The sequence below is a fragment of the Lipotes vexillifer genome, unplaced genomic scaffold (genome assembly GCF_000442215.2).
Source record: "Lipotes vexillifer unplaced genomic scaffold, Lipotes_vexillifer_v1.1 scaffold738, whole genome shotgun sequence".
In the NCBI taxonomy this organism is placed as follows: Eukaryota; Metazoa; Chordata; class Mammalia; order Artiodactyla; family Lipotidae; genus Lipotes; species Lipotes vexillifer.
In genome coordinates this window covers 317,213-329,952 of record NW_006769699.1, presented here as the reverse complement: position 1 = coordinate 329,952, position 12,740 = coordinate 317,213, and the positions used below count along the sequence as shown (strand labels likewise).

Genomic DNA, 12,740 nt, shown 5'->3' with positions numbered 1-12,740 from the left:
TGCTGAAAAGCCAGACCACACCTGTGCCCTCAGAAGGAGAAAAATGGATGCCTGGCACCCTGACTTTCAACCCTATCAAGCGAGTGACTGCCTAGAGACCTCTCAGCAAATGATGCTAAAGAAAACCCGAAGTCTCCACAAATGCCTTGGTCCCTACTTCCAGAACCCAGCGCATCTTCTATTCCAGAATGGGTCTGCCTTCCAGGCTCCCAAGTAAAGGGAGGCACGCCAGAAGGAGATTGGAGTGGACCACGCCAGCCGGTCACCAAGTCCTCCCACCCTGTCCACTGAGTTCCCAAGCTAGAGATGATCCTCTGACTTTTTCTTTGATTGCACCTTAAAAAGGTCAGGAATGTGCCCCAAAGCTACTGACCTGCAATCAAACTCTCTTCTGTAAATTTTAGTTTTTATAATATTACATGTCAATCACTACTGGCACTTAGGAAAACAAATTCCATAAGTGCTTCACTTACTCTATAGAGCAATACATGTCTTTCCATTTGTCCGAAATTCACTTCTTTTTTAAACTATCCTACGGATACCTCTTCATGCTCAATCTAATATAAGGCTCACAGTCTTTGCCCAAAAACCTTCTTGGTTTTCCGCTTTACAGATGGACGTTTCCTCCATCTTTTTCGCTAACCTCCTACCCACTCTTCTGCACAGGAGGGGCGACTCTGACAACAGAGAACCTTCTGTTCCTTAAATACCCCCACCAGCAAATGGTCACCATCACTGTTACCACCTTGAAATAAAAGAACAGCCACGGAGAAGTGACACACGTTGGGCAAGTTCTCCCTCAATTCGTCTAAAATCCTCCCGAGCATTTTAAAATCATTCTTGCTTGTTGGGTCTGAGTGTTTAACAGGTAATTTGTTACAGAAATGGCAGCACCTCTGGCTGCTGGGCTGGTAAGGGAGATGCCTTTTCCAAAGCTAACCATTCAGGATACGGCCAACCAAGGCATCAGGCTGCAGGGAGAAGGAAGTTGCTGTTCTTGTTTTCACATGAGTTTTATTTTCAAATTCCTGAGGGTACACAGAAGGGTGGGAACATCTTGTGGCTACCCTTTCCCCCGAGGCCGACCACAAAGAAGCCAGACAGCAGCCCCTGCCCGTGGTTGCATTCCAGACAGACATTTATAAGACAGCAATGATTAAAAGGAAATGACTCCATCATTAAGACCCAGACCTAATATCAGTGGGACAATTTTTCTCAGAAATTATTTCTAAAACTCAAATCTACTGCAAAACTGATTTTACTTTCTTTTGTAGACTTCCTTTCTCCTAATGGTCTCTCTTTTCACTGAAGAGAGACAGGTAAGCAGAAATGGCATAAATTCCACGGAGAAGAATTTCATTTGGTCTCTGGATGGGTAGAGGGCATGGGGACCCCACCACTCTGTACATGTGAAGATTTAGAGGTGATAGATTTTTGGAACCCGGTCACGTTATAAATCAGAGCCGCTGATCAAATTCTTTCTTTACCTTTCTGCTTTGTCAGTCTCCAAGAGTGACCAGTTGGTCCTCAGCATCAGAAAAGATTTCTGGGTTTTGCTGTCATTTGGTCCTGCCTGAAGTGCCAGAATGAGAAGCTCACATCTTGCATGCAGGACAGCACTGGAGAAAGAATATTATACAGACACCAGCGATGTCTAACTTCTCTGTCCTAAACAGCAGCTTGCATGGCTTCTAAAAGCCTCTGTGCAATGCAGCAAGCCCAGCCTCCCCCGGCTCCTCCCTTTCTACTATGCCAAAGTAGTAGAAAGGAGGGATTATCCAAGTGGAAAAATGATTAAGCTGGCAGGTTTATCTCCAGGCACAGGCTGCCCAGAGTGAGAGCAAGGTTGCATCCCCTCCAGGGAGCAGGAGTGGTTGGAGGATTGGTCCAGACGTGACTCCCAGAGATGGGGAACGGATCCGGTGACACACTGCGTAGGTGCAGAAGTGAAGCCTGGGAGCCGGGCTTTCCCAACTCTGCCCCTTCTGGGCTCTGTGGCTGGAGGTCATCCCATGAGAGGTGAAGTCCCTGGGGTGACACACAGGCAGCTACTGGGGTGAGGAGAGTGAGGCACTCTCCTCGGGTGCAAAACTGAAGGCTCCTCCCCACCGAACTCAATAATCAAGATAAAATAATATTTTAATGAGACAATTTTAAAAATCAAAATGAATGCAATAACCCATGATGACAAGATCAACAGGACTTGGGAAGGAGATCCTAAAATTCTGTGGATTAAGATAAAAGAAGAGAGGGCAGACAGCAGAAGCAAGAAGAACTACAATTCTGCAGCCTGTGGAATGAAAACCACATTCACAGAAAGATGGACAAAATGAAAAGGCAGAGGACTATGTACCAGGTGTAGGAACAAGATAAAATCCCAGCAAAACAACTAAATGAAGTGGAGATAGGCAACCTTCCAGAAAAAGAATTCAGAATAATGATAGTGAACATGATCCAGGATCTTGGCAAAAGGATGGAGGCAAAGATCGAGGAGACACAAGAAATGTTTAACAAAGACCTAGAAGAATTGAAGAACAAACAAACAGAGATGAACAATACAATAACTGAAGGGAAAAATACACTAGAAGGAATAAGTAGCAGAATAACTGAGGCAGAAGAACGGATAAGTGACCCGGAAGACAGAATGGTGGAATTCACCGCCGCAGAACAGAATAAAGAAAGAAGAATGAAAAGAAATGAAGACAGCCTAGGAGACCTCTGGGACAAGATTAAACACACCAAGATTTGCATTATAGGGGTCCCAGAAGGAGAAGAGGGCGAGAAGGGACCTGAGAAAATGTTTGAAGAGATTATAGTCGAAAACTTCCCTAACATGGGAAAGGAAATAGCCACCCAAGTCCAGGAAGCGCAGAGAGTCCCGGGCAGGATAAACCCAAGGAGAAACATGCCGAGACACATAGTAATCAAACTGACAAAAATGAAAGACAAAGAAAAAATATTAAAAGCAGCAAGGGAAAAACGACAAATAACATACAAGGGAATCCCCATAAGGTTAACAGCTGACTTCTCAGCAGAAACTCTACAAGCCAGAAGGGAGTGGCATGATATATTTAAAGTGATGAAAGGGAGGAACCTACAACCAAGATTACTCTACCTGGCAAGGATCTCATTCAGATTCGATGGAGAAATCAAAAGCTTTGCAGACAAGCAAAAGCTAAGAGAATTTAGCACCACCAAACCAGCTCTACAACAAATGCTAAAGGAACTTTTCTATGCAGGAAGCACAAGAGAAGGAAAGGACTTACAATAACAAACCCAAAACAATTAAGAAAATGGTAATAGGAACATACATATCGATAACTACCTTAAATGTAAATGGATTAAATGCTCCAACCAAAAGACAAAGGCTCGCTGAATGGATACAAAAATAAGACCCATATGTATGCTGTCTACAAGAGACCCACTTCAGACCTAGGGACACATACAGACTGAAAGTGAGGAGATGGAAAAAGATATTCCATGCAAATGTAAATCAAAAGAAAGCTCGAGTAGCTATACTCATACCAGATAAAAAGACTTTAAAATAAAGAACGTTACAAGAGACAAGGAAGGACACTACATAATGATCAAGGGATCAATCCAAGAAGAAGATAAAACAATTATAAATATATATGCACCCAACATAGGAGCACCTCAATACATAAGACAAATGCTAACCGCTATAAAAGAGGAAATCGACAGTAACACAATAATAGTGGGGGACTTTATATCAGTACAATCGTACCTCAAGAAACAAGAAAAATCTCAAATAAACGATTTAACCTTACACCTAAAGGGACTAGAGAAAGAATAACAAACAAACAAAAAACCCAGTTAGTAGAAGAAGAGAAATCATAAATATCAGAGCAGAAATAAGCAAAATAGAAACAATGAAAATAATAGCAAAGATCAATAAAACTAAAAGCTGGTTCTTTGAGAAGATAAAACAAAATTGATAAACCATTAGCCAGACTCATCAAGAAAAAGAGAGGACTCAAATCAGTAAAATTAGAAATGAAAAAGGAGAAGTTACAATGGACACCACAGAAATACAAAGCATCATAAGAGACTAATACAATTAACTCTGTGCCAATAGAATGGACAACTTGGGAGAAATGGACAAATTCTTAGAAAGGAATAACCTTCCAAGACTGAACCAGGAGGAACAGAAAATATGAACAGACCAATCACAAGTAATGAAATTGATACTGTGATTAAAAATCTTCCAACCAACAAAAGTCCAGGATCGGATGGTTTCACAGGTGAATTCTATCAAACATTTAGAGAAGAGCTAACACCCATCCTTCTCAAACTCTTCCAAAAAATTGCAGAATGAACACTCCCAAACTCATTCTACGAGGCCACCATCACCCTGATACCAAAACCAGGCGAAGCGACTACAAAAAGAGAAAATTACAGACCAATATCACTGATGAATATAGATGCAAAAATCCTCAACAAAATATTAGCAAACAGACTCCAACAACACATTAAAAGGATCACACACCATGATTAAGTGGGATTTATCCCAGGGATGCAAGGATTCTTCAATATATGCAAATCAATGAATGTGATACTCCATACTAACAAACTGAAGAATAAAAACCATATGATCATCTCAATAGAAGCTGAAAAAGCTTTTGAATTTTGTCAGATTATGATAAAAACTCTTGATAACTCTTGATAAAAACTCTCCAGAAATCGGGCATAGAAGGAACCTACCTCAATACAAGAAAGGCCATATATGACAAACCCATAGCCAACATCATTCTCAATGGTGAAAAACTGAAAGCATTTCCTCTAAGATCACGAACAACACAAGGATGTCCACTCTCACCACTACTATTCAACATAGTTTCGGAAGTTTTAGCCACGGCAATCAGAGAAGAAAGAGAAATAAAAGGAATCCAAATCGGAAAAGAAGAAGGAAAGCTGTCACTGTTTGCAGATGACATGATACTACACACAGAGAATCCTAAAGGTGCCACCAGAAAACTACTGGAGCTAATCTATGAATCTGGTAAAGTTGCAGGATACAAAATTAATGCACAGAAATCTCTTGCATTCCTATACACTAACAATGAAAGATCAGAAACAGAAATTAAGGAAACAATCCCATTCACCATTGAAACAAAAAGAATAAAATACTTAGTAATAAACCTACATAAGGAGGTAAAAGACCTGTACTCAGAAAATTGTAAGACACTGATTTCTTTCAGAAATCAAAGATGACACAAACAGATGGAGAGATATACCATGTTCCTGGATTGGAAGAATCAATATTGTGAAAATGACTCTACTACCCAAAGCAATCTACAGATTCAATGCAATCCCTATCAAATTACCAATGGCACTGTTTACAGAACTAGAACAAAAAATCTTAAAATCTGTATGGAGACACAAAAGACCCTGAATAGCCAAAGCAATCTTGAGAGAAAAAAACGGAGCTGGGGCTTCCCTGGTGGCGCAATGGTTGGGAGTCTGCCTGCCGATGCAGGGGACACGGGTTTGTGCCCCGGTCTGGGAAGATCCCACATGCCGCGGAGCAGCTGGGCCCATGAGCCATGGCTGCTGAGCCTGCGCGTCCGGAGCCTGTGCTCCGCAACGGGAGAGGCCACGACAGTGAGAGGCCTGTGTACCGCAAAAAAAAAAAAACCAAAAAACAAAAAACAAAAAAAAACGGAGCTGGAGGAATCGGACTCCCTGACTTCAGTCTATACTACAAAGCTACAGTAATCAAGATGATATGGTACTGGCACAAAAACAGAAATACAGATCAATGGAACAGGACAGAAAGCCCAGATAAACCCATGCACCTATGGTCAACTAATCTGTGACACAGGAGGCAAGGACATACAATGGAGAAAAGATAGTCTCTTCAATAAGTGGTTCTGGGAAAACTGGACAGCTACATGTAACAGAATGAAATTAGAACACTCCCTAATACCATACACCAAAATAAACTCAAAATGGATTTGAGACCTAAATGTAAGACCGGACACTATAAAACTCTTAGAGGAAAACATAGGCAGGACACTCTGTGACATATATCACAGCAAGATCTTTTTTGACCCACCTCCTAGAGTAATGAAAATAAAAACAAAAATAAACAAATGGGTCCTAATGAAACTTAAAAGCTTTTGCACAGCAAACAAACTATAAACAAGACGAAAAGACAACCCTCAGAATGGGAGAAAATATTTGCAAATGAATCAACAAAGAATTAATCTCTAAAATATTTAAACAGCTCATGCAGCTCAGTATTAAAAAAACAAACAACACAGTCAAAAATTGGGCAGAAGACCTAAATAGACATTTCTCCAAAGCAGACATACAGATGGCCAAGAGGCACATGAAAAGCTGCTCAACATCACTAATTATTAGAGAAATGCAAATCAAAACTACAACAAGGTATCACCTCACACCAGTTAGAATGGGCATCCTCAGAAAATCTACAAACAACAAATGCTGGAGAGGGTGTGGAGAAAAGGGAACCCTCTTGCACTGTTGGTGGGAATGTAAAGTGATAAAGCCACTATGGAGAACCGTATGGAGGTTCCTTAAAAAACTAAAAATAGAATTACCATATGATCCAGCAATCCCACTACTGGGCATATTCCCTGAGAAAACCACAATTCAAAAGGACACATGTACCCCAATGTTCACTGCAGCTCTATTTACAATAGCCAGGTCATGGAAGCAACCTAAATGCCCACTGACAGACGAATGGATAAAGAAGATGTGGTACATATATACAATGGAATATTACTCAGCCATAAAAAGGAATGAAATCGGGTCATTTGTAGAGACGTGGATGGACCTAGAGACTGTCATACAGATTGAACTGAGTCAGAAAGAGAAAAACAAATATCGTACATTAACGCATATATGTGGAATCTTGAAAAATGGTACAGATGAAATGGTTTTCAAGTCAGAATTGAGACACAGATGTAGAGAACAAACATATGGACGCTAAGGGGGGAAAGTGGTGTGGTTGGGGGGTGGGGAGTGATGGTGGTTGGATGACTTGGGAGATTGGGATTGACATATATACACTAATATGTATAAAATAGATAACTAATAAGAAACAGCTGTATAAAAAAATAATAAAATTTTAAAAAAAGATAAAATGACATTGTACAGATCCCAAAGGAAACGGTAGCCTTCCAGGTGGCACCAAGAGTGGATTTGCAGGAGGTCCCAGCTCAGTCTCCATCTGCAGCCTCTGAGGCCTGGGGTCCTGGCTGCGCTTCACCACCGAGATGCTGGGGGACCCCGCTGCTCCCAGTCCGGGGCTCTCTGGGGAGCCTGGTCTTCCCAGGAGCCCATGTCTGTGTGTTAAATACAGCCAGGCACACGGGAATTTTCTCGAACACAAGACTAGCAAGGCCCCTGGCAGGGAGATTGTGTTTAGACTCTCCCTGACTCACGCTTTCCTGTTTATTTCCCATCCCTTCTCAACTGAATTATGCTGTGAAAGCCAGGTGCGGCCTCAAGGACATTCGCAAATTGGCCAGAGAGGCGGTGAAGGGTAGCACCAAGCCGCCGGCCCAGGGCCAGCCTCATTTTCTGACCCCAGGGCTCCCCTCGCTGGGGCAAACTTCTCATTCCTCGCCTCTCCCTGTGTTCCTCTGTTTCTATCCACGAGTTGTGGAAATCACTGGCCACTGGCCTGGAGCTGGAAGAATAAGTACCTCCTGTGCATTTTGAATCTGCTGTGACTCGCCAGAACTTCACAGCAAGGTGTGCTCAGCATAAAGCAGCGTTTCGCCGAAGTGCAGCCACCCCATGAGAAAACTGCAGCCACCCTCAGCAGTTCCTAGGGCAAGGCTGCCATCAGCTCCTGCAGCCCCTGCACCCAGAGACTTGCTTCCTAAAGGCAGCCAGTATCTACCTGCATTGCCAACTGCACTTGGCTGTGGGGCAAATTCCTGCCTGCAAGACAGAGGGTCCATTATTCCACAGGCTCGCTGTTCCCCAGGTTATGGGGAAGCGCACAGGCATTTGTTTTTATCTTTCATTCTACTTTGCAAGGCACAGGCTATCTTTACAGAGACGTGAACCTCATTCATTTCCTGCAAAGCACAGAGGAGGAATTCCACTCCTTGGCAGGCTCCTGTGCTCCCGCCTCAAGCATGAGTGGGGTTAAGAGAACACTAAGCTCTGTAGTCCAGATGGAAAGCCCCAGCCTGTGTCATCTTGACGCTGCCCCAGCCCTGTATGCTCCCTGAGTGCACCACACCCCTGCAAGTCCCATGCCTTCATTGGTAAATGGAGTTAATAGGAACTGCAGGGGCTTCCCACTTCTGCCATTTAATTAACTATGCAACCTCAAAAAACAAAAACCAGATTTTCTGGGGCTTTCATCTTTCATTTGTAAAATGACAACCCTGGATTATTAAACTAAGCTGAAGTATACAAAGTCTCACGTTAAAAATTAATATGAGTAATACAAGTAAATAACAGGGTTTTTTTGTTTGTTTGTTTGTTTTTGTTTTTGTTCAGAAGAGCTAGGACAATGTCTGAACCCAATCTGCTCTGGTTATCATCTGCAACCGAGGAAACAACGTCAGTATACCTCCCCACGTCCCTCTCTTTTCTTTTTCAAGCAAGGCATCTGCTCAGTTATAGGAGGCAGAATTCAGCTATCTTCTGCAGAGGCCAGACCCTGAAGCCTTCTGTGGGTTGACCCTGTTTCTGTCCCCTCTTTTTCCTGACCACAAACATCAGAAAAACACAGGTACCGACTCAGAACCTTGAGATGGCAGGTTAAGCATATGAAACACCAGCACAATTTGCAAAAAGGTCTAAATCTTTATGGCCTGTATCTTTTGTTAAGAGGTTAGGGGGAAGAAAAAAAGCACAGCAAGATAGAAAGTGAATATCCAATATGAAAAAGCAAATGATAAGTGAAGGCGGAAGGAGAGAATCCTGTTTTTCCTAAAAGCTTATTGAAAGACAAGGCTATGCCAAACTCTTGCCAAACCCCTCCAGCCTTTCATGTGGTGGTAGAGAAAACAGCCCTGTGTTTCTGGCTTTCCTTACCAGTCATGGCGGTGTTGGCCACCTTGTACCGCTTCCTCCTGGAGCCATTCATGTCCTCCCCTGGACTGCCAGACAGTGGAGTGGGGCTCACACCTCATCCGTCCACAATTCTGAAACTGTGGAGGAGGTTCCCTAAGAAATGAGGCTCATTCTGTAATCCGGCCCTTGCTATTCCTTATACCAGGAATATCCACAGGCACTGCTAGTCTCTGTGACTAACCACAGCCAGTTCTGAATGTGCCCAGCCCCAAAGACCGGTTGGACTGGCTCCTCCTTCAGCAGGTAACTCCTCAAGGCTTGATGTTAAATCAACAGTTTCTGAGTAGTTTGTGTGTTTACAAATCAAAATCAAATTAACATGCAGATGCAGGGGTATGTGTTCAGAAGCATAAACAGTCACACATGCAGTAATAAACATTAGAAACTGCCTTTTGAAGCTTACCCAGAGATCTTTCTTTCGTCAGGTTGGTCGACCTCACCACTGGAAGGCTCGCTCGAGTCCGGCTGCCTCTGGAAAAAGGACTTGGAGTTTCTCCCTCAGACATGGCTTCCAAAGAATCTCCAGATGCCTCTGATAAATGCTCTACCGGGTCACCCAAGTTGGGAGGCTGAGGACTGTGAGACAGTTTGGGGCTTCTTGTCTGCAAAAGGCATTTGAAAGAAAGTGGAAAATAGCCTATTATTAATTATGCTGAAAATATTTTTAATGCCATCAAGGTCTACTAATCTGGAAAAACAACATGGCAATGAGAAAAAGGCCATCGGAAGGACTAGATACAAAAATAAAGACAGAGTGGGTCAAAGTATCAGTTGTGAAAGTTAGTGAGAGAAAAAAGTCCCTGAGTATTCCATTAGGATTTTTGTCACTGGACATCTACTGTGCAAATGTCATTTCAAGCAAGGCATTGAGGACAAGCCACATTACAGGAAGGAACGATGGCAAATCAATTCCTTTGTCCAGACAAATTCTAGTGGTTGTTCCGATCACAGCAGATGGGATTGTGCACGTTTGTATCACCTAACACGGATGATGCACTCGCACCAGAGTAAACTGAACACACCCAGTTCTTTAAACTCTTCCATTAAGACTGTTTCCAAAATCAGTAAAATATGATTGTGAGGGAGATATTTCTATCACAGTTGATTTTTTTCTTTTGAGGCAGAAATCCCCTAATTTGGATTATGTCTAGTTTTGGTTATTACTTACCTCGCCAATCAACAGACGGTATCTATAATAACTTACACACACACAATACAAAATTTAATTTCTCTCTTGGTTATCTATACTGTAATGGCAAGGGACTGAATGTGTAAAACACTCATAATCTCTGTTGGTCAATAACGTTCCTTGAACATATACTGAGCACTGTGGGCGATTCAGAGACAGACAGACGTCATGTTGCCTGATGTGAATGAATTTCAAAACTAATTGGTGAAATGAATGAAGGACAACAAATAACACAAGATAATGTGTAATTAAGTTTAAACCACGAACTGTGTGGTACGTCCATTCATCCTTTCAACAGATACCTAGTGAGTGCCTACTGTGTTCCAGGCACCTGCTAGGTACACGCTAGCACATGCTAGGTACTGGGAACAGAACGACAGACAAAAGAGACATGATCCTGCCCTCATGGTGCTTACAGTCGAGTCAGGGGACAGACACTGAAGACATTGACAGTGTGTAACCCAGGCTGGGGAGGGGGTGTATGTGGGTGGAAAGTTGGAAAAGCAAGTAAACTGTGACCTCAAGGATGAGGGAAGTTGGGAGGAGGTGGCAAGCCAGCGGGTGGGATGAAAAGAAAAAGGTATTCCAGGTGGAAGGGACAGCATGTGCAAAGTCCCGGAGGCAGAAAGAAGTGGCAAGTACTGGTGAGACATGGTGGGACTGGAGACCAGAAGAGCCCAGATCTCATGGAGCCTTAGCGTCAAGGGGAGAATTTTCAATGTGACTCTAAGATACCAGAATGACACTGAGGTATTTGAGGCAGGGAGAAGGGGGAGGTGGCCAGGATCAGATACATTTTTCATAAGATCATTTGGGCTATTGTGTGGAGGCTGGAGATTATACGTGTAGAAGGTCAAAGAAAGGGAGTCAGTGAAACTGGGGGGCTTAGGATGAATGAATGCATGATCTCAGCTTTCCCCCTTCCAAAGCCTGCCCCTGCTTTCATTACAATTCCAGGCAAACTGATCTGAATTAATCAGCAGGTGAGTTTTCTCTTACTAAGATGCCAAAGGTGCTGATGGGCTGGTCGTGGGACACAGGCAGTCCCCAGGAGCCAGGTTTTTTTTTTTTTTTTTTTTTGGGGGGGGGGGGGGTTTGCATTCCTTAATGTCCTCTTAAGTCTTCCTAAGGATGCATTTTGAAGTTAAAAGCACTTAACTGTCAAGGTAAGACCAGCTTTGTGGTTGTACAAGCGACTCAGCATTTAAAAGTGTTCTGGGCTTGGTTTCATGCTCTGCTGTGGCCGTCTTGAAACCCTTAATAATTTTTTGGAACAAGATACACTAAGAATTATACATAGCCGGTCCTGCCTCAAGGCTTCAGCTACAGAACTCTTTCAGGGATGCCCCAGGTGTGCCTGATGTTCTAGGGGAGCCCTTTGAGGATGCGATAGTCAGTTCCTTTCCCTTTTCTTGCTAAAAGTACCAGGAGACCACTCTTGGCAGGCGCGCTACTGTATTATCTAGACACCCACCCCTGCTACACCTCTTAGGACATTTCCACAGAAGAAAACAGGAGTAAGGTCAGCACATAGCCCCCTGCACCCCCTTCATCTAGGTGGCCAGCCTCGGTGTTCCACAGGAAACTCTCCGCTCAGATGACATGCCCACATCATGGCCAGAAAGGACACCCATGAACAGTTAACTTGTCTCTTTGCTTTGGGTTAATGTTTCCGTGCAAGGCCCCGAAGTGGTTTATTTTTCATAAAGTCTGCTTGTGTTACAAAGATTGGGATCTGGCTTTTGGCACTCTTTGAGAGTATTACTAGACTTAAAAAAAAAACCCAACCCTAAATCACTGCCCAGCTCACCAAGAGTTATGTAAATTCATATGGTCTTCAGTGAGGTAGATAGCTGGTTACTATTCTCAGCAGAATATCAAACTCAAATGTCCTCATCCCTGACTTAAAAGAAAGAAAGAAAGAAAGAAAATACATTCAGCTTAGCAAAGTAGCCAAGAAATAATATTACTTGAAGCAACATGGCTACAATGACAACCTCTGGTGTTTGGTCATCTTTGCGGCCCACGGAAGACACAATGCATTTGATGAGTTGTCATTTGCCATTGCAAAAGGCAGTAATCCTTGAAGAAAATCAAAATCAAATTTCTATTTCTTGTTCAGGGTCATCGTGGTTGGAGTATGTATAAAAATAAAGATATAAGAGCTCAATCCTTTTTTATTTTTTTTAAGCTTCCTAAACACAGCTATTCAGTTCCAAATATAAACACCTGCTCTTATTATGTCATTCACTTTCCCATTGCAAACTATCACTGCATATTAGCAATCTTCTCACACCGTGCTCTCCCCTCAGATGCCAGCTCGATGCTGAGACATCATTTAGGGAAGAGAAAAGACAATGAAAATTGCTGACACTGGTGTCAGATACCCTATGATATGACGTATTAAAAAAAAAAAGTCAAAAAGCATTTGAAACAGGGACTTGGTACTCAGCACGGTGCGAGTCTC

General features: G+C 42.8%; 1 protein-coding gene across 4 annotated transcripts in view; it reads right to left on the bottom strand.

Moving 5' to 3' along the window:
* The window catches only part of KIAA1217 (KIAA1217 ortholog), a 323,890-nt gene that overhangs the window by 157,821 nt on the left and 153,329 nt on the right, over positions 1 to 12,740 (bottom strand). For all 4 annotated transcript variants that reach the window (XM_007445857.1, XM_007445860.1, XM_007445859.1 and 1 more), the window contains exon 3: positions 9,488 to 9,686. In XM_007445857.1, the coding sequence (XP_007445919.1) occupies positions 9,488 to 9,686 (199 nt within the window). The remainder of the gene's footprint in view (positions 1 to 9,487; positions 9,687 to 12,740) is intronic.